Source organism: Pongo abelii, chromosome 6 (assembly GCF_028885655.2).
Source record: "Pongo abelii isolate AG06213 chromosome 6, NHGRI_mPonAbe1-v2.0_pri, whole genome shotgun sequence".
Classification (NCBI taxonomy): Eukaryota; Metazoa; Chordata; class Mammalia; order Primates; family Hominidae; genus Pongo; species Pongo abelii.
This window is the reverse complement of record NC_071991.2, coordinates 6,716,874-6,743,979: the sequence shown is the minus strand read 5'-3', so window position 1 is coordinate 6,743,979 and position 27,106 is coordinate 6,716,874. Positions and strand designations below refer to the sequence as shown.

The window sequence follows — 27,106 nt, the reverse complement described above, 5'->3', positions numbered from 1 at the left end:
GATCGCTTGAGTCCAGAAGTTTGAGACAAGCATGGGCAAACGTGGCAAGATCTCATCTCTAAAAAAGAATACAAAAATTAGCTGATGCATGGTGGCATGTACCTATGGTCCCAGCTATTTGGGAGGCTGAAGTGTGAGGATCACTCGAGACACTGCACTCCAGACTGGGCAATAGAGCGAGATCCTGTCTCAAAAAAAAAAGTGTCCTTCGTGGGTTTGGTCGCATGAGAATGCTTGGTGTTTAATTCTTGAGGTTATTAGGAGATTGAACTTTGAAATCATACCGCAACCTTGAACCAAAAGGTGAAAGTTGTCCACTTTGATAGATGACAATGGAAGGATCCTTTGGTTCAATGGACAGCTTGTAAATATAAAACAGTTGCTGGAAAATTATATTAGAGATGAGCTATCTCCTCCATTACAACGTTTGCTTTTCTTTAATGCAATTGAGTTCCAGCAGAAAGGCTTGGGAGGGGCCACAAGCAATGCTTCAGGAGTTAATGGAAGAGAGACACGGGGAGTGAGAGAGGAGATCCATCAATGTGGAGCACGGGCCAGGGGAGGCCTTCTGCCCAGGAGGCCTGTGCTGAGGACCCTGGCTGTGCCCAAGGGAAACTGAATTCAGAGCTCCTTCTGCATCATAAATCCAGGACAGCTGGCAGCTCTCCAAGGGAGACTGGCGCTAAACTCCAAGGGCATCAGCCGCCAGATTGGCCAACCCCTACTATGCCCTTTGAGAGCTGAGCCCCAGGTGTGTTGAATCGGGATTCCGTTCCAACCTCATGACCACATTCATTTACAAGCCCTGCATTTTGTTAATTTAAAAATGCACTCACCAGGAGAGAAGGAGGAGAGGCTCCATTAAATATAAGACAGCTGAAAGGCTGGAATTATTCTGACATGTATGTCTTAGGAAGAAGGCCTGACCTTGTTCTTCTTTTTTTGAGACAGGGTCTCACTCTGTCACCCAGACTGGAGTGCAGTGGTGCAATAATAACTCACTGCAGCCTCTACCTACTGGGCTCAAGTGACGTGACCTCCCACCTCAGCCTCCCCAGTAGCTGGAACTACAGGCACATGCCACCATGCCTGGGTAATTTAAAAAATTTTTTGTAGAGACGGGGTCTCGCTATGTTACCGGGGCTGGTCTCCAACTTTTGTTCTCCAGCGATCCTCCCACCTCGGCCTCTCAAAGTATTGGAATACAGGTGTGAGCCACCGAGCCTGGCCAGGCCTGACTTCTGAATGCATTCGTTTCTTGATCTTTTACCCCGAGTGCACGTGCAAGTTGCACCCCTGGCCACTGGGTTTTGCAGAGTGTGGCGTTCCAGTGTCCGGGGCCCCACACCCGTCCGCAGGCTACTGAAATGCTGAGGGCGAGGAGGCTTCGCGCCACGCACACCAGATCGGTCTGCACTCCAGGGGCCAGGTCTATAGCCTCCCCCAGCGCAGACGCCACCGGGCCAGGCGGGTTCTCGAGGGCGGGGCTGCGCGGCCTCACGCCCCGCCCACCGCGGGTAGGGGCGGGGCATGGGTCACGTGACGGCACGCCGACCAGCGAGGCCCCGCCCGGCGGGAGGAGGCCCGGCCGCGACCCGGGCCGCGCGCTGAGGAGCCGCCCGGTCGCCTGCGCGCTCCCTCCGGCGGCGTCCCCAGCCCGCGGCCCCTCTGCTGCCGGCCCCCGGCTCTCCGGCTGCGGGAGTGGCCTCAAGATGGATGAAGACGGCGGCGGCGAGGGTGGTGGCGGTGAGTGTCAGAGGTGTGGTGGGCTCGCCGGCGGCCTGGGGTCGGGGGCCGGGGGCCGGGGGCCGGGGGTCGCGGGCGCGGCGCTGGGCCGGGGTTCGCCGGAGGAGACGGGGTCGGGGGCAGCGGCAGCGGCGTTCGCTGGAGGCCTGAGGCACGCCGGGCCAGGGCCGAGGCGGGGTCTCCGGGGGGGCCGAGGGAGGGGGCGGGCCGGGCTCGCAGTCCAGCGCTGGCGAGGGTCTCGGTACCAGGCCGGGGCTGCCGCGGGCCGGGGTCGCCCCAGAGTCTCGGGCGGGGTTTGGGTGTCGCTTCTCTGGGGCGGGGGACCTTGCGGGGCGACCTTCCCCGCATCTTGTCGCCAAGGGCGTCCACGCCCTCCGGAGCCCGGCGTTTCGGACGCCCCCTTTCAGCTCAGGTGGGCGGAAGCGGCTGAGCCTGTGGGAAACCGGGAGGGGAAAGTTTTGCACCGGAGGCTCCTCGAGGGTACAGGACGGGAGGGCAGGGGGAACGGTTGGAAAGCGTGACAGTCTGCTTGGCTTTGGGTCAGAAACGGTCGCTGGATTTGCTCGAACGGGGAGGGGGCCAGCTGGAGTCCAGGTCAGGGTAGACGTTTTAGGAAACGGCAGACGCGACAGAGTGAGCAAAAAAACTCCGTGGAGCGGAGGGTGGGGGACACGAGCTGCACCCAGCACAGAGGCGAGACCGGAGACCCAGGTGTGCCCGAAGCCAGGTGTGCTCCCGAGTGGGTCGGGTCGGTGCCCGGCGTGGCCCAGGTGGTCTGCGTCTGACGTTCGGTTTCGTCTTGCTGGAGGAATCGTGTTTGTTGGAAATTATTTCGTGGAATACAAATGACTGCTGGGTCATGCTGGGAATTAGATTTTAAAAACAGAAGAACGTGCCTCTCTATGGAGTGGGTGTTCGCTTTGGAAAGCAAAGGGTTAATGCCCGTTTTTACAGGAACAGCCGAAGTTGAGGTTCTCTAGACTTTTTTTTTTTTTTTTTTTTTTTTTTTTTGCTGAAGATCTCCTTTGAGCTGACAGAGAAATCATCAGAATCATCAGAACCCCATGTAATAAGGGAGCAGTTTAGAGAAATCTTAATTACAGGCTGCCGGAGCAGCTGCCTGTAAGAATCAGCAGTATTGAATGCTTCAGGATGAAGTGGTTCATCCTCAAGGTGCCTTCCAGAATTCAAGTGCTGCACAGAGGGAGATGTTTTTTTGCCGAAAGACGCGATGCAGCCAGGATGGTGGGAAGTTGGCACCCGTCATGGCATTTGGCGAGTTCAGTTCTTATAGTTGAAGCTAGGGGTAGCACTGTGGCACCGAGTGGGTGTGTTGATGAAAAGGGAGCGCTGTGGAACGAAGGCGCCCAGTTGCGAACCCTCCTACAGTCAGGCTGTGCGTCTGGAGCCATGAGATCCTAAGCAATGGATTCCCGGTGGATGTCGTGTTTCCTGCCTGTCACAATTTGGGCATAGCAGTTTTCCCTTGTTAGAAAAGAAAGACAACTGTAATATGCAGACGTTGGGCATTAGCGTCAAGGCAGCTAGCTGGCTTGGCAGTTTTGTTTGTAAGATGCTTTGGGCTCTGTGAGTAAAGAAATGTAGACTTGAAGATAAAAGCAGGAATAAAGAGGAAAAAAGGAGGCTTTAATGTGTTCCAGCAATTTGCAGATCTTGAGTACTATAACAAAGGATGATATTAAGTATCAAAAGTCTTAAAACTGTCCTTGGGTTGTTAGTATCTCTTCTGGGAATATATCACAGGGAAGCAACCTTGAAATAAACCCCTCACGTATAAAGATGTGTATTATGCTGTTTAAAATAGCAAAAAATTGGAAACAGCAACGCCAACAGTAGAGGCATGGTGAGGTAAATTATCGGAAGTTTATTGAAGTATTTTACAACCATTAAAATAAGCAGTTTTATACACATCGTGGTTTAAACAACATAAACATTGATGACATTATGGATTATTTTATTTTCTTTTTATATTTTCCAAGTTTCTGGAATAAGTGTATATTTCAGATTTGAAAAAAACCATCAAAGACGTGAATGTTTTAAGTGTATCATTTAATTCATCTCACTGGAACATTCAACAATGAAGATTTATTTATTGATTGCCCATCAAAATGCCAGCCAGCATGGTAGGTGCTGGAAAATAACTTTTAACCTTTATTGATTTAGTTTATAACTAGCTTTCTCCCTTGCTTTGTGACAGACACTTAAAAATATTTTTGGCAATATTAGGATATTTTATTTTTGAAACAGGTGAAAAGCAAAGTTTTGAAATATGAGTGATATTGTAATTATTGTATAAACTTTATGTGCTTATATTTAACTCTTGGCTGTTGTAAGTTTTGAAGTTAACATACCTCTTTACAGTTAATACCATTTAGATTTTTAAATGCTTTAAAATTCATGTTTAAAAAAATAAAGTTGAGCTCTTTTAAAGAAAACCATTTCAGTTGCCAGCAGATTATAAAGCATAACATTTTTTGGTATATTTTTAGAGTGTAGTACATAATGTTGAACTGTATCTGGGGGAGTCAGTTAAAGCTTGTTTAAAAGATAGGGTAAATATTCAAACAGTAGTTATGGTAGAGGCCAAAGATAATTGAAAAGGTCTTTTTTTTTGTTAATGGTCAGGTTAAAAGACTTGAAAAATTGATTCCTACTTGCTATTTTTATAAGTTAATTTAGCTTTTTGTCCACTGTATTGTTCTTTCAATGCAAGATAAGGAGAGAGAGGATGGTGGCATGAATGGCTGGAAGGCAGTTACAAGAGGAGCGAGTGGGGGGTACAAGATTACAAGAACACATTGTTCCTTACAGTGTGTGCAGAGTGTAGTTAAGGCGTTTTTAATTCCTATGGGACTTTGTTGCCTTTCAGTTTTTCAAGAACAGTTCTTGAGCTAAGTCTCTACTTGGAGGGTGGCTGGCTAGTTTGGCTCATTGGGATTGTCTTCGTGTCCTGTTTGGACATCTGTCTGATTGATGGTCCTGAATGGACCATCCCTGGCAGATGAGGTGAATTAACTATAAATGGCATTCTTCTCTCTGCCCCCTTCACTCGCTGATCAATGTAGGTGTCTGTGCTTCAGGTGAAGAGATGCTGAGCCTTGTTCATAATAAAATACATGCAAATGAAGACTAGATTGAGCTCCCACCTTTCACCTTCAGAGAGGTGATAACCCCCAAGCGTGCAAAGTCTGTTTCAGGTTTGAAATATTTGAACGGCAAGGTCTATGGGTAAGAGTGTAAAGTAGCCACAGGCAGGGCCAGCCCATGTCCTGTTGGCTCAGATCCGTTTCTTTGCCCTTTCCCTGCAGGGACTCAGCCCTGCAGGCAACATTTCCCAGGCCCTTGCTCAGCTGGCTTCCGGCTGGGATTGGCCACTGGGAGCCACTGGCAGGAGGAATGGCAGGAGGAAGGACAAAAACAGGTTATTTCCCTTAGGCCTGCCTCAGGGAGTGTCTCTGGCAGGTACCTTGTCTCCTTTTGGCTCCAGCTCCTGCCCCTTGGTCCTAGCCTTTGAGTCTTGGAAATACCTCCTCCCTTTTACCCTCTATTTGAGAAGTGGTAACAGCAGCTTGCTCTTGCTAATCTTTGGATTATCATTTCCTGTTTGGCTTTTCAGTTTTTCCGTCACGCCTGTCACTAATTCCTTATATTAAATTCCCTCTATATCAGATTCTTAAAGGGATGGTTTCTCTGGATGTGTCTGTTTCTCTGGGTGGACCCTGATAGATACAGGTGCTTTAGGCAGTAGCTTTAAAAATTACAGGTGTGTAAATCCTTTGACCTAGCAATCCAGTTCTAGGAATTTAACCTGCAGATATATTTGTAGACGTGTGAGATAACATAGGTACAAGATTATTTATTGCCTTGAGTGTCCATCAGCAAGCAAGAGACTTATCAGATAAATCCATACCCAGATGGTTAATGAGGTTGTAAAGTTGTAGAAAGGAATGAGGAAGCTCTTTTCTTAGTTGACATGGAGAGATCTCCAAAATATCTTAAGTTACAAGAGCAGGCCGGGCGTGGCGGCTCATGCCTATAATCCTAGCACTTTGGGAGGCCGAGGCGGGTGGATCATTTGAGGTCAGGAATTCGAGACCAGCCTGGGCAGCATGGTGAAACTCGGTTTCTACTAAAAAAATACAAAAATTAGCCGGGCGTGGTGGTGCGTGCCTGTAATCTCAGCTACTCGGGAGGCTGAGGCAGGAGAATCGCTTGAGCCTGGGAGGTGCAGGTTTGCGGTGAGTCAAGATTGCGCCACTGCATTCCAGTCTGGGCAACAGAGTGAGACCCTGTCTCAAAAAAACAAAACAAAATTACAAGAGCAAAGTGTAGGAAAATGTGCATTGCGTGCTCCCATTCTTGTGTTTTGAAAGAGGAAGTGATGGCTGATGCATGCAGATTCCCTGGAAAGTGAAAGGAGGAACCAATAACAATGGTTACCTGTTTGGGGAGGATGATGGGAACTGAGTGGATGGGGAATATAGGTGGGAAGGAAACTTTTCTCTATGCGCCTTTTTATTTTTTGAAATTCAAAAAAGTTTGAGTAATCTATCTTCACTTTTTCTAAAATTGGAAAGCAGTTTCATAGAAAAATAGTATGATGGTAAGAAAATACCCATTTTACACCTTTTTTGAGGGAATTTTTATAGATTAAAAAATACGGCTGGGCGCAATGGCTCATGCCTGTAATCCCAGCACTTTGGGAGGCCAAGGCGGGTAGATCATGAGGTCAGGAGTTCTAGAGCAGCCTGGCCAATATGGTGAAACCCCGTCTCTACTAAAAATACAAAAATTAGCCGGGCATAGTGATGCGCACCTGTAGTCCCAGCTGCTTGGGAGGCTGAGGCAGGAGAATTGCTTGTACCCGGGAGGCAGAGGTTGCAGTGAGCCGAGATAGCGCCACTGCCTGGTGACAGAGTGAGACTCAGTCTCAAAACAAACAAACAAAATATTCTGGGAAGACAGCAACAAAAAGATAATGTGATATCCAATGTAAGGTTATGAAATGTTACCTATTTTTCAGTTTAGTAACTTAACTACTGTATTTTGGAGAATTTAAAAAGTGGATGCTTTTAGATTATGCTTGGAGTATATTCTTTTGTAGTCATTTACGCAAATGTCGATGGTGTCTGTACCAAATACCAGGTTCTATGCATGGCACAAGAGCTATTAGTGCCTGTGTTATGCCATTTTTGCATTGCTATAAAGAAAATACCTGAGCCTGGGTTATATATAAAGAAAAGAGGTTTCAGGGACTCATGGTTGTGCAGGCTGTAGCTGTACAGGCATGGTGCCAGCATCTGCTGGGCTCCTTGGGAGGCCTCAGGGAGCTTTTTACTCATGGTGGAAGGCGAAGCAGGATCAGGCACATCACATGGCTAGAGCAGGAGCAAGAGGGAAGAGATGCCACACCCTTAAATGACCAGATCTCAGGAGTCCTCACTCACTGTTGCAAGGGCAGTACTGAGCCATGAGGGATCTGCCTCCATGATCTTGTTGCCTCCGCTCCAAGTCCTACCTCCAGCATTGGGGATTACAGTTCAACATGAGATTTGGGCAGGGCATATATCCAAACTGTATCAGTGCCTAACACTGGTGAATATGGCAGATAAATTTCCCACGTTCATGGAGCTCATGTTTAGATGGAGAGACAGACAAAAGAGGTAAACAGCTATATATAAAATAATCATATATTATGCTAGATGTGTTAAAGGAAATCAACAAGAGGTTGAGGAAGAGAAAGTGTGGGATGGGAGAGGTGTAGGGAGAGCTCCGTGGCCAGGGAAGGCCTCTGAGGAAATGCCCTTCGAGGTGCAACCTATAGGGATAGTGGACCAGACAGAAGGAAAGGCATGGAGCTGGCAAGAGCTGAATATTCTAGAGAATTAAAAGCAGCTTTGTGTGGCTTGAACAGACAGTGAAGCGGGAGAGAAAGACTGGGGCCATGTCAGGCTTTCAGTAGCTAAGGAATGCAGATTTTATTCTAAGTACATGAAGCCGCTGAAAGATTTTTAAACGGGGAAATCTCATTTGATTTACATTTCAATAATTTTAGCTAATATTTACTTGATGCTGTATGTCCTGCGTACTTTCTGCGTCTTAATTTATTAACTCTTCATCATATTGCTATTTTCAGATTGGAAAATGGAGGCATAGGGAAGCTAAGTAATTTGTCTGAAATTTCACAGCTAGCAAGTGGTGGAGCTGTGATTGGAACCCGGGCCTTCTGTTTCAGAATCTGTATTCTCACCCACTGCCCCTGCTTTTTAAAGAAGCATATTCTTGACTGCTGAGTGGTGAGTGGGTTGGAGGAGAAGGGAGTTGTTGCAGTGGTTCAGGTGAGAGTTACGGGGCTTGGTGGGTTAGGGTGGTAGTGGGAAATATGGAGGGAAGGATATATATAAAACACATCTGTATAAAACATACAGAAAGGTACAAAGAATAATGAAACCAGCACTCTTGTTCCCACTACTCAGAATTGACATAATAGCTGTCAATGTTCTGTTGCATTTTTTAGGTCTATTTTTTAAAAAATAAAGCATTACTGGTAAGTCTCTCCATCTCAGTATATTGTGGTGTTCTTCTTCCAGTTGCTCAGGCCAAAATTTTGGTGCCATCTTTTACTTCTTTTGCCTTAAGCCTTCTCACGGTTCTCCCATTGTCATCCTTGTTCACACTGTAGCCAGGGCGATTCCCTTTGACACGTAGGTCATGTCACTCCTCTCTTAAAGTTTGCTCTTTCCTCAGTTTATTGAGAATCCTCAGACCACCTTGCCATGGCCATGGCCCACACGCTGTAGTTTAGGGGGTTGCAAGTTCTTCTTTTTTTTTTTTTTTGAAATGGAGTCTTGCTGTGTCACCCGGCTGGAGTGCAGTGGAGCGATCTCGGCTCACTGCAACATCCGCTTCCTGGGCTCAAGTGATTCTCCTGCCTCAGCCTCCTGAGTAGCTAGGACTACAGGCACGTGCCACCATGCCCGGCTAATTTTTTGTAATTTTTTTTTTTTTTTTTTTTTTTTAGTAGATACGGGTTTCACCATATTGGCCAGGCTGGTCTTGAACTCCTGACCTCGTGATCTGCCTGCCTTGGCCTCCCAAAGTGCTGGGATTACAGGCGTGAGCCACCACGCCCAGCCAAGCTTTTTTTAAATAAAAGGGCCAGATAGTAAACTTTGTAGGCTTTGTGGGCCACATATGGTCTTTGTCACAAGTCTTTTTTTTTTCTTTCATAACCTTTTCAATATGTAACAAACATTCTGACCTTGGGGACTGCCCTTGACTACTACTCTAGTCCCCTGCAATCTCTTTGACATTTTTCGTTGCTCCTCTCCCGTTTCCTCCCTGACTCTGGTCTGTCTCATTGGTCTCCTTGCCAAGCACACTCCTGCCTCAGTGCCTTTGCACTTGCTGCCCCTGTAGTGGTTTCCTCTTAGATACCTGCATGTGGTGTATCCTTGCTTCATTCAAGTTTCTGCTCAAATGTGTCCTTATCACAGAAGTCTTCCTTGACCAACCTGTCTAAAATCACATTCATTGTTACTGTCAGCTCTGTTTTTCTCCCTTAGCATGTGTCACCCCTTACCTATTATATATTTGTTTCTTTTCTCTTACAATGTGAGTTCTGTGAAAGTAAGAATATTTTCTGCTTTTATCCAGTTATATCTCCAAGATCTAGAACAGTGCTTGGTACATAGTAGCCTTTCAGTAAATATTTGTTAATAAATACTGAATAAAGTTGAAGTCACTTTTGTCTAGCAATCCCTGGTCCTTTTGCTCTTTGCTTTCAATGTTTCCTAGAGGCAGCCATTATGAATTTGATATGGGGCCCTCTGGTGTATGGTGTTTTTGTTTGTTTTTTGAGATGGAGTCTCACTCTGTCACCCAGGCTGGAGTGCATTGGTGTGATCTCAGCTCACTGCAACCTCCATCTCCTGGGTTCAAGCGATTCTTCTGCCTCAGCCTTCCGAGTAGCTGGGATTACAGGCAGGCGCCACCACACCCAGCTAATTTTTGTAATTTTAGTAGAGACAGTGTCTCACCTTGTTGGCTAGGCTGGTCTTGAACTCCTGACCACAAATGATCCACCCGCTTTGGCCTCCCAAAGTGCTTGGATTACAGACATGAGCCACCATGCCCGGCCTGGTATATATTTCATACTTCAACAGATGTGCATGTGCCTCTGTAAGCAATGTACAGGTCTCTTTTTTGTTTTTTTTGCTTTTGAGACGGAGTTTTGCCCTTGTTGCCCAGGCTAGAGTGCAATGGCGCCATCTTGGCTCAACTGCAACCTCCGCTTCCCGGATTCAAGCGATTCTCCTGCCTCAGCTTCCTGAGTAGCTGGGATTACAGGTGCCCGCCATCATGCCTAGCTAATTTTTTGCATTTTTAGTAGCGATAGAGTTTCACCATATTGGCCAGGCTGGTCTTGAACTTCTGACCTCAGATGATCTGCAGGCCTCGGCCTCCCAAAGTGCTGGGATTACAGGTGTGAGCAACCGCACCTGGCCCTAATTGGTTTTAAAAAGATTATAAAGCCAAGATCACACTGTATGTAATCTTCTGCAGCTTGCATTAGAGATTATCCTTGTGATTATATATAGACCTTGTTTATTTTAACTGTGATCACATTTTGTCTGTCTTGTCCTGTGTTGAACTTTTTTTTTTTTTTTTCTGAAGACAGTGTCCTCACTCTGTTTCCCAGGCTGGAGTGCAGTAGTGTGATCTTGGCTCATTGCAACCTCTACCTCCCAGGTTCAAGCGATTCTTCTGCCTTAGCCACTTGAGTGGCTGGGATTACAGGCTTGCAACACCATGCCCTGATAAATTTTTTGTATTTTTGGTAGAGACAGGTTTTTGCTACGTTGGCCAGGCTGGTCTCGAACTCCTGACCTCAAGTGATCTGCCTGCCTCGGCCTTCCAAAGTTCTGGGATTACAGGTGTGAGCCACCGGGCCTAGCCCTGTGTTCAACTTTTTAATGTCAATGTTACCCTGGTGTTGTTACAAACGGTACTGAGGTGAGCTCCTTAGTCTTCTCTCCCCTCACAAATGTGAGTTTATCTAGAGTATATTTCTAGAATTGCAGTTGTGAGTTATAGGCATGCTTCAGTTTTAATAGATAACAGATTGCTTTCTCATTAGGGGCTTGTGAGTAGTGTGATTTCCCAGCATTCTAATCAGCACACAGTGTTTGCATTACTTTTAAATATTTGCCTATCTCATGGGTAAGAAATGATGTATTGCTTTAATTTGTGTTGCTTTATAGTGACAAAATATATATTTTAAAAACTGTTAAAATATATATTTTAGGTTCAGGGGTACATGTGAAGGTTTCTCATAAGTGAGCTCTTGTTACGGGATAGGATGTATTTTGGAGAATCGGATGGACATACTGTCAGCTTGGAGAAGGTTAGAGGTATAGGAACTGCAGGAATCAAATATGACTTTAGGTTTCTGGCTTGGTAGTGGTGTTGCTTAATGAACAGGGGAAAAAACTATTGTGAGGGTTCATTTTTTTTTGGTCAAAAATACCTTTACTTTGCCTCCACTTAAACACAATTTTTTTATTACAGAGTTGCGCTCTGTTGCCCGGGCTGGAGAGCAGTGACGCCGTCGTAGCTCACTGCAGCCTTGAACTCCTGGGCTCAAGCAGTCCTCCTGCCTCAGCCTCCCGAGTAGCTAGGACTACAGGCATGTGCCACTGTGCTAAGCTTGCCTCTGTTTTTGACGGATAGTTTCATCAGGATTATAGTTGGAGGCTTTCAAGTTAATTTATTGCAGTTTTTAATTTTTTGTAAAGATGGGAGGTCTCACTATGTTGCTCAGGCTGGTGTTGAACTACTGGCTTCAAGTGATCCAAAGTGTTGGGATTACAGGCATCAGCCACTGAGCCTGGCCTTCCTACAGTGTTTTGAAGGGGTAATTTTACTGCTTTCTGGCTTCCATTGATTCTGTGGAGAAGTCAGCTGCATCAGTCTTATTGTCACTCTTTTCCAGTTAGTGTGTTTTTTCTTCCCTTTAGGCTGCTTTTAAGATATTCTCTTTGGGTTTGGTTTTCAGCTGTTATGTGGTGTGTCCAGATGTGGTTTTCCCCAAGTGTATCCTGCTTGGGATTAGTTGTTCTTTTTCTTCTTTTTGGCAGTGCTGTGACAAAGCTTGATCTTAAATTAGATTTACAGAATTCTTGTTCATTATTTCTTCATTGATTGCTTCTGCTGCATTTCCTGTCTCATCTCCTTCCAGGACTGTAATTACCTGTGCGTTAAACATGTCCTCTGTGTCGTGTCCTGTATGTCTTAGATTCTTTTCTGTGTTCTTTATCCCTTTGCCTCTCCATCGTTCAGTCTATATCTTCTTCTGACTTATATTCCATTGTACTAATCCTTTCTTCAGCTGTAATTGCTGTTAAACTCGTTTATTGAGTTCTTAATTTCCATTATTGTCTTTTCCAGTTTTCTTGATTTTTTTTTAAAGATTCCAGTTTTCTGCTGGCATTTTTTATCTTGTCAACTGCTTTATTATATGAATCAGAGTTATTTTAAAGTCTGTGTCTGATAACTCCGATATTTGGATGCCTTGTAAGTGTGTTCTGTTGTCTGTTTTATCCTTGGTTTTCAGTCATGAGGCATATCTTGATTCTAGATATGCCTGTTGAGCTTTAATTAAATTCTGGACAATGTATGTGAAAAATTATAGAGATGATTCAAGACCCTGCCTGTTGTCTTCATTTGAGGATTTGGCAGGCAGTTAAAGTAACGGAATATCACTTTGCCCCTTTTTTTTTTTTTTTTGAGACAGGGTCTCACTCTTGTCGCCTAGGCTGAAGCACAGTCAGGCTCAAATGATCCTATGATCCTCCTACCTCAGCCTCCCAAGTAGCTGGGACTACAGGCACACGCCACCATGCCCACCTAATTATTTTTTATTTTTGTAGAGCCAGGGTCTCACTATGTTTCCCAGACTGGTCTTGAACTCCTGGCCTCAAATGATCTGCCTGCCTCAGCCTCCAAAGGTGCTGGGATTACAGGCCTGAGCCACCTCACCTGGCCGGAATATCACTTTAAAATTATGAGGCTTGGTCTATTCTGGTTTACCCTTCTTCTAGGTTATAGCCTTTAGTGGTTCCCACTGAAAGCTTGGGATGCTTCCCAGGGCCTCTTCTACTTGGCAGCCCCTGAACTCTAATTTTTGTCCCCTCAGTCCCCTAAGGCTGGTGGCTATTCTGCTGACCTTCTTGGATTCTCAGTCACTTGTTTCTGTTTGGTATTTTGGCTTCCCAGCTTCTGCTGTGAATTGGCAAATCCCTCAAGGAGAAAAGTGGCCCCGGTGATTGGGCTCACTTCTCTGCACTCCCCTTTTCTCTCTGGAATCCTGGCCTCCAGAGTCCTCACTGCATGGGTAGCTCTCTGATGCCTTCAAACAGTTGTTTCTAATAATTTGTTCAGCTTTTTAAGTTGTTCTTGGAAGAAAGGTTGGTCTGCAATGAGCTAGTCAGCTTTTACTGGAAGCGGACTCTCAGGAATTCAATTTTGCTATTTAAAATGGACTTGTCAGTGAGATATCCTAGTGGAGATGGTAGGTAGGCAGTTGGCTGTGTCAGTCTGCTGCTCAGAAGACTAATTTGGGTAGGAGATAAACATTGGGGAGATTTTAATTCATGCGGGTGGAAGAGAGTTGAGAGAGGAGAAAAATCCTAGGACTGAGGACAGTGCAGCAAAGGTGACTGAGAGGGTAACCAGTGAGGCCTAGGAAGCCTTGAAGATTGTGTGGCATTGCAGAAGAGAGGAGTGATCAGCTGTGTTGAATGCACTTAGAGACGGCCTAAAATGGGGATGGGGACATGTCTGCTGGACTTGGTGATGTTAAAGAAAAACAGTTTGGGGAGAGGCAGGGAGCTAGCTAGACTGGAGTGGGTGAAGGAGCTAGTGGGGGAAGGTGTGTCTTTGCTGAAGGAAAGGCACGTGCCATGGGCCTTAATTGGAAATGTGGCATGTTATGAGAATAGAGGGGAAGCCCGAGTGGCTGGAGCTCAGTGAGGGAAGGGTATGTTTGTTTTGCAGTGAAATACTTCTCAAGGAAGTTTTCACAGGAGACCAATAATCATTTGTATCAGGCATGTTAGAATAATAATGCTGTTTGCATTCTCACACACTTAGTATAAGTAACTTTGGGAGAGGTAGATTAGTTTTAAGAAATTATTGGCAGATCCTTTAGAAAGCGGGTTTGTCAGCCTGTAATATGGGACTATTGAAACTTTTGAAATGAAATGAAATTTAAAAAATAGGTTTTGTCAAAGTACCCTAAAAGCTGCTTAAGATATATTAAATATTGGCTGGGCACGGCGGCTCACGCCTGTAATCCCAACACTTTGGGAGGCCGAGGAGGGTGGATCACCTGAGGCTGGGAGTTCGACACCAGCCTGACCACATGGAGAAACCCTGTTTCTACTAAAAATACAAAATTAGCCGGGTGTGGTGGTACATGCCTGCGATCCCAGCTACTCAGGAAGCTGAGGCAGGAGAATCGCTTGAACCTGGGAGGTGGAGGTTGTGGTGAGCCGAGATCGCGCCATTGCTCTGCAGCCTGGGCAACAAGAGCAAAAATTCGTCTCAAAAAAAAAAAAAAAAAAATATATATATATATATATATAAAAAATATAATATATATGTATGTAAAATATTTTGAGTTTGTGGGGAAAATAGTAAATCATTTAAATGAGAGTAGAAAATACATGACTCTCCATCCTGATTTTTGAAGTTAACCAAACATAAACTTTTTATAGTTAATGTCAGGTACCCAATTAACATAGAATAGACATGAGATTCTGTAATGCTTTATAATTTGGCTGGAGCCAATACAGCAAGCATTTATTTTGGATAAATATCTTTTCAGTATTATGTAAATATTAGAAGAGACTCACCTGAGTCAATTTCAGTTGGCCAAGAAGATTTTTTGATTTACTTTCCTAGAGTAAATTTACTCTTTTAGCTGACTTGGTTTTTAGTAAGTCACCAGGAACACTGTTCAAATAGGAGAGAGTAAAAGTTCCTGCTTTAAACTCTCAACAGGGCTATTGTTAATTACTATAGTCTTCTTTTGAAAAACTTATGTCTGTAATTAATAAAATCAGCAATTTGCTGTAAAACAAAGCAATTGGATGATGATCAGAAAGTATTTCCCAATATCTAGGTAATTAGTGATTTTTTTCCCCCAAGTTTTCATCCAGATGTTTGGCAATGTGTAGACACAGCCTTACTGCAACTTTCTAATTCACTTTCATGGGAACATATAATATTCTCCGTTTATTTTGGACAGCAGAGTTTCCTTTTTCTCTGGACAGATACATATGAAACACATGCTCTTTGAGTGGAGTTTGTGGTCCTCTGAGAATTCTCTGGAGGAGGAAATGGGTTGACCTATTTGGTTGCTATGAAGTAAAAACAATCTTGTTTTCATTTTTTAGTGAACATCTGGGTTGCATTTATTATTTCACATTCTGGAGGTTCTGTAAAACCACAATTTGATAATATGAGTGTTCATTAAAGCAGTAATTATTGAGCTATTTTTATAGTTGATTCAAGAATTAGGGTGGCTGATAGACTTTAAACAATATTTTTTCGTTTCTATAAAATGTAACTTAAATAACAACTCTTGATTTGAAACCATAAAATGGGACGTAGATATTTGGGGGACAGAAGAAGGATTGAACAACCAGTTTATTTCTCTGTGCCCGTTGCCTTGTAGCTTGTGGTCATTGTTACAGCCATATTTGACTCTGTGTAGAAGACATTGTTGATGCCCTATTGCAAATCCACCCTTCTTTGCTTCCTTGCCCACAGAACCATGAATTGTTTACATATTTACCTATCGGAAGAAGACTTTATCACCACAAAGTGCTATATCTTAAATAGTCTTAGCAGGTGGGATAATCCCTCTTTCTTTATCCATGAGTGGAGGAGAGGTGAAAGTATCACCCAAGTCTGGCCAATGTGCAGGGCAGTTTGCAGGGAGATGTCTCCAAGAACTTTCTTCCTTCACAAATAAATACATGAGGAGTTGCGTTTCTTTTCTGGTTTTTTTTTTTTTTTTTTTTTCTGAGACTGGGTCTTGCTCTGTCTCCTATGCCAGAGTGCAGTGGCATGATCATGGCTCTTTGCAGTCTCAACCTCCTTGGCTCAAGTGATCCCCCCACCTCAGCCTCTCAAGTAGCTAGGCCCTCACCACCACGCTCCGCTAATTTAAAAATATTTTTTGGAAAAAAAAAGCAAACCAAACAAACAAAAAATATTTTTTGTAGAGACAAGGTCTTGCTACGTTGCTCAGACTGGTCCTAAACTCCTGGCCTCAAGTGATCCTCCCAGGAGTGAGCCACCGTGCCCAGCCCTGTTGCATTTCTTTGCTAGACTTTGTTGGGCCTGGATGAGTAGCCAGCTTGCATTCACAATGGCTCTTAATTAAGCCTGTCCATTTCCAAGCCCACACCCTGAGGATGACCAGTGGGATTCTAGATGGTGCTGTTGCTGAATTTCACCCACCCAGGAACCTCCCTACCTCCACACTTCCTGTCATGTGGGACAGTAAATACCCCTCTTGTTTAAGTGATTGAGTAGCAGTGTACTGTAACTTGGAGCTCAAGGCATCTGGTGTGATACTGGCTGTAGCAGCAGGTAGGTTTCATTCTGTCATTCATTCAGTAAGCATCTCTTCGCCATAGAGTGTGAAGAGAAAAACACCTTTTCTCTTCCATAAATATTCATTAAGCATATAAATATTACTTGAAGAACTTGGCTAGGTTATATTTTCTTTTTGAGATTAACATTTTCTCCCCTTTTAATAAAACAAAATACATTTTCGTATTCTTAGAAGTACATTGTTTCATTTGGCAAATCTTTATATGTATTTTAACATGTACATTTAGAAATATGCAGTAATCAAAGGTGGCATTGGCAATTTAATATTTTGTTAGAAGACAGGACTTCCTTTTAGTTCTTTACAGAGAGGAAATAAAATAAGAATGTCCTTTTCCAAGTTTCAGTAATTAGATTAAAATTTTTTTGAGTTGAGAAAGGATCAGACAAATGAATTCAGTTTTGTTTGTGTTAGAGTATGGGAAAATTGAAGAATTTTAGTGTCTTTTGAATGTTTGGCCTGTTCACATGATGAAGCTGTATTTCCCTGGCGTGGGAGGATGAGTGATTGTAGACTTTGATTCAGTATATGACCACACTTCTGAGAGCATGACACATTTCGAGAATAAATGATGCCTTTCATTGCCTTATGTAAAAAAAATCTTCACGTTGGATAAGTCTTCTTCTAAAATGTTGCGTTTTCTCAGGAATCACAGGGTGTCTGTTACGGACTATGTTCCTGGAATTTAGTTTAAAGTAGTGGTTAAGCTGTATACTAGTCAGATGGTTACTAGGATGTTTCAGTTTTCACAAAAGAAAGTCAAATGCCTTCTTTCCTTCCTTTCTGTGGTCAGACTGGTCTTGAAGTCTGCTAGCTCTTGCTCGCCACACGTTGTCCCGCTAGCATTCACTCTTGATGACGGCTCGCAGAGGGAGCAGAGTCCAAATGGATGCAGTGTGTCCTGCCCTCCCTTGGCTCCCCCAGTAGTTGCTCTGCCTCACAAGTGCCCAGTAATTTGGCTGGACGTGCAGAACATGACTTTTAAATTTTTTTAATCTGGAAAGAACATAAGCTATTTCCCCTGGGTTCTGCTGCTATTAGTACTTGGACATTTGTTTTAGGATTTAAGTCTCTATTACCTTCCCACTGCTTCCACCCCTCCCCACTTTTCCCTTCTCAGTAGAGGAGTCTGGGGGCTTCTCTCTTTGCATGTCTTCCTGTCAAGTATTACCTAGTATGATCCTGGTGAAGAGTGGACTGTCTTGCATCTAAAGGTAATGAAGACCATCTATTTCAGAAGTCTTGTTAAGTTCTGCGCTAAAACTTTTATCTCCCATTTCTGTTTTACCTGTAAAGGGGAGCAAAGAATTTGTGTCTTCAGAGAGAAGTCCACTATCGTAGTCCTTCCAGCCCCTTTGAGGTTTGGTGCAGGCCTGCCTGGGAGTTCCACAAATGGGAGTGTGCTCTAGGGCCCCCTGCCTGAACCAGTGGTCAGTGACTCCCTTTGGAGAGAATATCCCGGCAGAAGTTCTCCTGTCTCAGGACTTGCTATAGGCGGTTTTATCTTCGTTTCAGCCATCAAGAAATGTAGTTGATTGGATCAGTGACTGGGAATTTCAGGAACAGATTTTACAGGAGTGCTGTTTCCTTAGAGTTGTAAAGTTATTGACAGGGCCATTTCAACTTTGGTTAAACAGATTAAAAGTCGTCCGGGCGCGGTGGCTCACGCCTGTAATCCCAGCACTTTGGGAGGCCGAGGTGGGCGGATCATGAGGTCAGGAGATCGAGACCATCCTGGCTAACACAGTGAAACCCCGTCTCTACTAAAAATACAAAAAATTAGCTGGGCGTGGTGGTGGGTGCCTGTAGTCCCAGCTACTCGGGAGGCTGAGGCAGGAGAATTGCATTAACCTGGAAGGCGGAGCTTGAAGTGAGCCGAGATTGCGCCACTGCACTCCAGCCTGGGTGACAGAGTGAGATTCCGTCTCATTAAAAAAAAAAAAAAAAAAAAAAAGAGATTAAAGGTCAAACTTGGGTAGTCACACTAACCTGTGCGTCTCCTCCACATTCTAGAGAGGGGAGTCTGTAAGTCCTTAATTTCATAAGAGACTTGAAGTTGAAGCTGTTTTCTCCTGATGTCCCTAACATATCCCTCCCTCCCTGTCCTGATTAGGTGCTGGACCCCCAGGGCTACTGCAGTGCTGTGGTGGGAGCCTTTCTGGTCCTCAGCCCAGCTTCTTCACGGCCGGCTCTGTTGGGATGCATCATGCTGGAGATAACTATGTAGCCATTCCTTCCTAAATAGTCTTAGTCCTGTGGGATTGGAGAGGCCCTCTTTTCCCTTGGGGTCTCTAGGAATTAGGATTTCAGAACTTTTCCCTGTTTGCTATATCAGGTCAGCCATTGAGGATATTTCGGGTAATTCCCCTTGTTCAAGGAAGAATATTGTCATCTATAATGTTAATGGTTCTGAGAATTTGTATTCATACTTTCTGTATGCTTACATAAGTTTGTTTAAACATTTGAGCCTGTTTGGTGTTGACAAATATTTGGTGTTGACATATTTTTAAGTAAATATCTGCAGCTCTGTCATTTCTAGCTTTGTGATTTTGTGTAAGTTACTTAATCTCCCTAAGCTTCAGTTTTCTCATATGCAAGATGGATGTTAAAAAACCCAAGTGAAATTATTTATATGAAGAATTTATCAAAATCTCGACGATTGTAATAGTAGGCATTCAAAACTGTTAGTCATCAATGTGTTAAGCCTCTGGCCTGCCTGTCTTTACATACTGAGCAGAGTGAGTTGGAAGAATTGTTTTATTTGGGCTTTGGAATAACTGATGATTGGCAATATGATTATTATATCTCTTCTTCCCAACTTTGTATTTTGAAAATGTTCAAATCTACAGAAAAGTTGAAGGAATGGTACAATGAATCCTATATATCTTTCACCTAAATTCACCAGCTGCTAACATTTGGCCACATTTGCTTGTCTGTCTTTGTATTACAATTTATGTGTGTGTGTGACTGAACCCATTTGAAAGCAAGATACAAACATGGGTGGGTGCGATGGCTCACGCCTATAAATCCCAGCACTTTGGGAGGCCGAGGTGCGCAGATTGTTTGAGGTCAGGAGTTCGAGACCAGCCTGGCCAACATGGTGAAACCCTGTCTCTACTAAAAATACAAAAAATTAGCCGAGCATTGTGGTATGTGCCTGTAATCCCAGCTTCTTGGGAGGTTGAGACATGAGAATTGCTTGAGCCTGAGAGGCGGAGGTTGCAGTGAGCTGAGATCATGCCACTGCACTCCAGCCTAGACGACAGAACGAGACTCCGTCTCAAAAAGTTACAAACATCATAACGCTTTTCAAAGAAATACTTTAGCACTCGTCTTCTAAGGACATTCTCCTACATAACTACAGCCGTTATCATTCTTAAGATAACTAACAGTCATTCCATAATACTGTTCCAAAATAGTACACATTCTGCTTTCCCCAGTTGTTACCAAAATGTTTTTATAGCTTTCTTTTTTTTTTTAACCTATCTAGGCTTTAATTAAGATTTACACCTCCTATTTAGTTATTTTTCTTCAGTCTTATTTATTTTTGTTGTTGTTTGTTTGTTTTTGAGGTGGAGTCTTGCTCTGTGGCCAGGGCTGGAGTGCAGTGGTGCGATCTCTCGGCTCACTGCAACCTCCGTCTCCCGGGTTCAAGTGATTCTCCTGCCTCACCCTCCTGAGTAGTTGGGATTACAGGTGCCTGCCACTACACCTGGCCTCTTTTATTTATTTTTTATTTTTATTTATTTATTTTTATTTTTGAGATAGAGTCTCACTCTGTCACCCAGGCTGGAGTGCAGTGGCATAATCTCGGCTCACTGCAACCTCCGCCTCCCAGGTTCAAGTGATTCTCCTGCCTCACCCTCCAGAGTAGCTGGGATTACAGGTGCCCACTACCACGCCTGGCTAATTTTTGTATTTTTAGTAGAGATAGGGTTTCACCAAATTGGCCAGGCTGGTCTCGAACCCCTGACCTTGTGATCTGCCCGCCTTGGCCTCCCAAAGTGTTGGGATTACAGGTGTGCGCCACCATGCCCGGCTGTTTTTAATTTTAAAATGTGTTTTGGTGGCTGGGTGCGATGGATCAGGCCGGTAATTTCAGCACTTTGAGAGGCCGAGGCAGGCAGATCACTTGAGGCCAGGAGTTCAAGACCAGCCTGGGCAACATGGTGAAACCCCATCTCTACTAAAAATACAAAAAAATTAGCTGGGCATGGTGGTGCATACCTGAAATCTCAGGCTGAGGCACGAGAATTGCTTGAACCCAGGAGACAGAGGTTGCAGTGAGCCAGGATTCTGCCAGTGCACTCCAGCCTGGGTGAACACAGTATGACTCTGTCTCAAAAAAAAAAAAAAAAAAAATTGTTTTGGTGACACCTTTTTGAAGAGTCCAGGCTCATTGTCTAATATCATTATTTGCATCCTATAGACTAGATTGCATGTGTAAGCAGAATTGATAAGTGCTTCAGTTTCTTTAATTTTTTTATTGTAAATATGTTAAAAATCATTTTGATTCAAGGTAAAAGTGACATTCATTTTTCTTGTTCTTTGGTAAGTGTGGATTAAGTTGGTAACCAGAAGGAGTTACTGAATGGTTCAGATGTCAATGGAATATGTGTGTGGGTGAATTTGTAACAAGCATACACAGTGGTTTCTTAGACTCACACCCATCTGGAGGTAGTTATCTGGCTTAACATAGTAAGGATTTTATTTTAATATTTGGCCATGGTTTTATAAAGAAATGAACTTAAGAATTGGAAAATTTAGTAAGACAAACTATATTTACATAATTTTCAAGAGATACTTTTGGTGTCAGATCCTTGGATGAAGACTAAACCTTAAATCTCTCAGGAATGTATCTTTTTCTTCTTCCCTCCCTCAACACTTTCCTATTGATTTAAAAAAAGAGCTTTAGCTGCAGCTGAGACTAATACAGGATCCAGCTGTAGCTTTTTTGTTGTTGTTCATGTATCCGGTGATGGGCACAGCAAACTCATTGTATGAAAAGTCAATAAAGGAAAGGGCAGGGTGGGAAAAAAAATGACACTCCTCTAAAAGTATTTAACAAATAGCAACAGGATCTAGGAGTCTCCCTTTCAGATGACTGATTTAAATTCCATTCTAAAGTATTAATTTTGTTCGTGACTAGTCTAGAAGGCATTTTAATTTTCCCTTTTAATTACGTACACACCACGTAACCAGAGAGTATATGTGAGGCTGACACATTATTTTCCTTGGAGGCAGAAAATAATAAAGCATGAGAACCCAGAGAACTAAATGCTCTTCTTGTAAAATAGGGCAAAGATTCTTTAAAATACTGTTCATGTTCATGCTGGTATAGAGATAGCAAGGATCTGTGAAAGAAAGCCAGGTTCTCTTAAATTTGTTCAGCAGTACTCAAATTTATGTATTTACCATACAGCAAATAAATTCAGAATCAGCAGTTCAATCAAATTACATTCCACATTTGCCTATCTGTTTCAGTGTAATTTCTATAAAAGATTTGCATCTTCTGCTCTGTCTTAACAGGACCAGGTCCATATCACCATCCTGTAGCTGAAGATGAATTATGTTTTAAAGTGGTTTTTATGATCAATGTAATGATCATAAGACTAGTGATTTTCACATACTTGTGTATCTCAAGCATTTTGTTTTTCTTTTTTCACGTTAAGGGGGTCAGATTTTTCATATTTCTTGTAATTGTAGCCAGACATCCTGTTTGGGGGCTATTAAATACCAGTGGCCTGTGAAGAACTCATGCAATTCTGTGGTAACCATCTGAGTTATTCTTTGTAGATTTGATTTTATGGACAGGCCTCTTTGAAGTCCTGTACTCTATTTTTAGAAGCTCTTTTTTACATTTCCGTGGTTCAGGGCATCAGTCATAAACATATTTATTATTCAGCACAAAAATGTTGTTCAGTGTCTTAAGGCTGTTTAAACTTTATGGAAATAATAAACCAGTGGCACTTCAGTAGATGTAATATATGAGCACTACTGAACAAATTTAAAGGCGGAGAATTTCGCGGTCCTTCACAGATTGCTGCTCTGTCTGCGCCGCCATGAACGGTATTTTGAAGAATCCTTTCCTGTTTTACACTAAGAGGGTTCCGTCTCCATGCTTCTCACACGTTTCTATTTTCTGCCTCCCACTGAAAGAAACGCTTTGTAGCCCTTCAAGAAACTTCCTACATGTCTCCCCTCCTTCTCTCCTGCCTCATTATTACTCCTTTAAAAAAAAAAAAAACAAAAACAAAACTTAAGAATAGTCTGATAGCTTTCTTCTCAGATTTATTTTATTTTATTTTATTTATTTATGTTTTTTGAGACGGAGTTTCGCTCTTGTTGCCCAGGCTGAAGTGCAATGGCGTGATCTCGGCTCACTGCAACCTCTGCCACCTGGATTCATGCTATTCTCCTGCTTCAGCTTCTGAAGTAGCTGGGACTACAGGCACCCGCCACCACGTCCAGCTAATTTTTGTATTTTTAGTAGAGATGGGGTTTCACCATGTTGGCCAGGCTGGTCTTGAACTCCTGACCTCAGTTAATCCACCTACCTCGGCCTCCCAAAGTGCTGGGATTACAGGCACGAGCCACTGAGCCCGGCTCTTCTCAGATTTATATATGATTGGTTTGCTGCTCTGTGTTGTAGCAGAGACCCTGTGCTCTGAAGTAATTTCTGATCCAGTGAAGTATTACAGGAGCGAGGGACTGTGCACCTTCAGTGTATTTGGTAATAAAGCACCTATTCTCTTTTTAGAAATCAGTATAATCCACATACCATTATAGCCATCCTTTTAAATTACACAATTGAATGGCTTTTAGTATATTCATAAAGTTGTGCGACCATCACCACTATCTAATTTTAGAACATTTTTATCACTTCAAAAAGAACCTGGGCCCCATTAGCTGTCATTCCCTCCTCTCCAACCCCTGGCAGTCATTCATTGACTTTTTGTTTCCACGGACATGTCACGTAAATGGAATCATAGAATATGTGGTCTTCTGTGTTTGGCATTTTTCACTTAGCAGGTTCATCCATGTTGTGGCATGAGTCACTTTCCCAGGTTCATCCGTGTTGCAGCTCGAGTCAGTGTCAGTGTCTGTGCTTCTCCTGTGGGTGGAACTGAGACTTGGATTGGTTTTAGTGTTGGGAGTGGTCAGAGAGGTTTTGCTCACCTCTGTCACATGTTTGAATCTGTGGCTGTGTGCTATCTTGAAGGTTTTTAGGTTTGCTTGTGTTTTCTTCCTATTGAAAAGGTTGAAGTTTATTTTAACCCGTATTATTTGAAAGACCACATCAAATCCTTGCTGTTGAAATCCTTAAGTTGATAATCTTATGAACAGTTGCATCTGGAGTAGAATCATGTTGTCTGTAGAAAGTTTTTACTCTCTCTGAAGACCAATAGTGGGTTCAAGAAACAGAATTCCCCAAGGGATCCATACTGAAATCTGTTAACAGAAGCGTGAAGAGTCTACTTCTCGGGGATTCCAGTGTGATCCCAGTGGTGGACATAGGACAATAAATTTCCATCCCCTGTTCACCCCAAAATCTCAACAAATGACAGGGAAGAGACTGGGATGGGGGGCAAGTGGGGAGAAGTTGGTCAAAGCGTACAGTCTTGCATTTGTAAGATGAATAAATTCTGGAGACCTCATGTACAGCCCTGTGACTACAGTTAGAGATAACGTATTGTATGCTTGAAATTTGCAGAGAGTGATTTTAAGTGTTCTTACCACACAAGCACAAGGTATCTATGTGAGGCGACAGGTATGTTAATCTTCTTGACTGTGGTCGTCATTTCACAATGTCTCCTTAATCAAGACATCAAGATGTACACCTTGAATATATCCAATTTTTAGTTGTCAATTGTACCTCAGTGTAGGTGGGAAAAAAGAGCCTGGGAAGGGACCTTTAGCAAAGGATAGAGTGTAACACACTTTTGGAAGGAAACTGCAAATGGGAAACCTATAAGCAGATAAAACAGAAGGAGGATTTAGAGTAAGCAGGAGCAGCTTCTGGGCAGCCCCTCATGGGGCTGTGCTCCGACTAGTTAGTGTTTGGATTTGGGTTCTGTTGGTGATCATGGAAATCATGCTGCAAACAAGGAGAATTCAAAGGCCCTCCAAAGCCACAGTGCTGGGAGGGTTCTCTACACTCTTCTCTGTCGTCGTCTCCTGTTCCTCTTGTTTTGAGCAGTCTACAGCATTTTACCCACAAACAATTTTCTTTACAGAGATTGGATTCCTTGCCTGGGGAGAATTGGAACTCAATGGGTGTGTATCAACACCCCAAGTAAAGCTTTTTAACATTTTTGTTTGTTTGTTTATGCGGCTTCTCCAATAAAGGTCCCTATCTTTTCATCCCCAAGGGAAGCCCTCCAGTGGACAAGCTTTGCTCACAAACGCAGAACATAATGAACCTTCCCATTTGAGAGGGAAATCGAGTGAGAAAAGTTACCTACATGCAACACCAAAGGAAGACACACAGCTAGCTTCATCGCATTTTTAAATGCATACAAACAGCAAGGACCTCCAGATGGGTGAAAAAACCCAACAGCGTGAAAGAGAAAATTTAAAATAAAATTTCTATAGAAACAGAGAAAGCTGACATCAAAAGAGAATTCAGAAGATAGAAGAACACTGAAAAATGGTCATTGGCAACTTCCAGGAAGATGTGACTTGGGCACTAGTTTTTGTCTAACTTTTTACCTCCCCTCCCTTGAATCATCAGATCCCAATGGAAGTGATTGAGAAAAAGAGAGATGAAAAGCTGAATCAGAATAGATAGTGGGATCAGGGTGAAGAAATACCAGGGCCTGACTCATCACTCTGTTTCCTGAGAACTCAGTGCAGGATTGTGAGGAACATATGGAGATGTGGTGTTGGCTGTGCTAATTTGGGAGAGCAGAGAGTGAAGGAGGCCTGATGACCCTGAGTGGCCACGGGCAGCCGGGGTGGGCTTGTGCAGCAGCGATATTGATGAGTAGCTGAACTGGGAGGCCAGAGGACACACGCGGCTTCAACACGCTCAAAACTGCTAGAGCTTCTCCTGGGCGCCACAGTCCTCCTTCCTGGTGCATTGGGTGGCATCCCACCCATCTGGAGTGGAAGCCAGGTCTAGACAGGGAGAGTGAGATGCAGAACTAGAACATAAAAGCAACACGATAGGCTCAGAGAAGGAGGCTCCCAGAGCTGATGTTCCCTTGAAGATGGACCACATTTCTGAATAGGCAGTGCAGTTTATATATGCATCCTCCAGCCTATAAACTTAGAGTTAGAAAACAGCAACAACAAAAACCCACCAACATTTAGCAGCATTCTGAGGAGGAGGTCCAGCTATTTTTTTTTTTTTTGGAGGTGGGGGTTTGGGGGAGGATGGGTCTAAATACTATTGTTCAGAAATAAAGAATAAAGCAACATGTTTCCAAAACAAAATAGGAGGGGGATATAGTTTTTGAGGCCGAGGAAGAGTATAATTTAGAAAATAGTAATTACAGAAATGAGAAGTAAATTTCAGATTGAATCTACTTTGTGCTGTTCGTAATAAAATTCAAGAAACACAAATAAGTGGTTGAAAGATGAGATAAAGCAACAGGCCAAGCTGAAAACTAGGGCTGAGAGAATTATAAAATGAGGCTGGGCACACAAGCTTATGCCTGTATTCCCAGCGCTTTGGGAGGCTGAGATGGGGGGATCATTGGAGCCCAGGAGTTTAAGACCAGGAGTTCGAGACCAGCCTGGGAAACATGGTGAGCCCTCCGTCTCTGCAAAAAACAAGAAAAAATTAGCCAGGTGTGGTGGTACACGCTGCACCTGTGGTCCCAGTTACTCAGAGGCTAAGGTGGGAGGATCGCTTGACCCCAGAAGTTGTCAAGACTGCAGTGAGCTGTGATTGTAGCACTGCACTCCAGCCTGGGTGACAGACCCTGTCTCAAAAATAAATAAATAAAAATTATAAAGTGAAATGAAAGAGCTGAAAGAAACTGTAATGATAGTAAAAGCATTTGCAGAATTTTAAACTCTCTTAGGATTCATGAAGAGCAAAAGTTTACAATGTAGAAAGTTAAATTATTGCTGTGATCTGAATAAGTGTTGTTCCTAAAGAAGATACCAAAACAAATAGAACAGAAACAATAATCAGATTCAATGGGAAAAAGTATCTTTGAGCTGAAAAAAAAAAAAAAACAAGCTGTTTCTGTATATTCAAAGAGCTCATTCTGCCTTAGATAAAATTAGTGGGAAGAGCAAGAAAGAGCAAGAGAGTACCCTGCAAACAGCCAGTCAGAACCTGGGGAAAGGGTTACTTACAAAGAAATCGGGATGGTTTTAGACTTTTCTATAACATTGCCAGAAAATAGTGTCGTGGAGCTGAAGCTAAGTTTTAAGGGAAAAAAGTTGTAACTGAGAATTAAATAGTCACACTAATTGTTAATTTGTGAAGTCAGCAGAAAGATGTTCTCTGAAGATACAGAAGTTGGAGCTAGCACACTGCCTTCAGTGGGAGCTCACCCTGCCTTTGGATTTAGGAGTTATGTGAGCCAGTACCTTTCCTTACTGTTTAAGGCCATCAGCTTTTTTCTACTACCTGTACCTGAAATTTTTCTGTATGCCTTCTGTAAATTTTTCTTAAACAAAACTTGTTCATGGATA

The 27,106-nt window shown here is 43.3% G+C and overlaps 1 protein-coding gene and 1 long non-coding RNA gene across 3 annotated transcripts in view; both read left to right on the top strand.

The window, feature by feature from the left end:
* Positions 1–1,553: 1,553 nt before the first annotated feature.
* CYTH3 (cytohesin 3) overlaps positions 1,554–27,106 on the top strand; it is a 106,395-nt gene continuing 80,842 nt past the window's right edge. Inside the window, exon 1 of one of the 2 annotated variants that reach the window (XM_024250032.3) lies at positions 1,554–1,746. In XM_024250032.3, coding sequence (XP_024105800.1) covers positions 1,713–1,746 — 34 coding nt within the window. In that variant the 5' untranslated portion in view covers positions 1,554–1,712. Of the gene's footprint in view, positions 1,747–8,081; positions 8,106–27,106 lie in introns of those variants that run through there. The other variant, XM_054560157.2, reaches the window with a different exon arrangement.
* On the top strand, positions 2,004–27,106 carry LOC134761671 (uncharacterized). The gene is made up of 2 exons (XR_010140642.1): positions 2,004–2,158; positions 24,826–27,106. It is a non-coding gene; the product is annotated as an uncharacterized LOC134761671 (long non-coding RNA).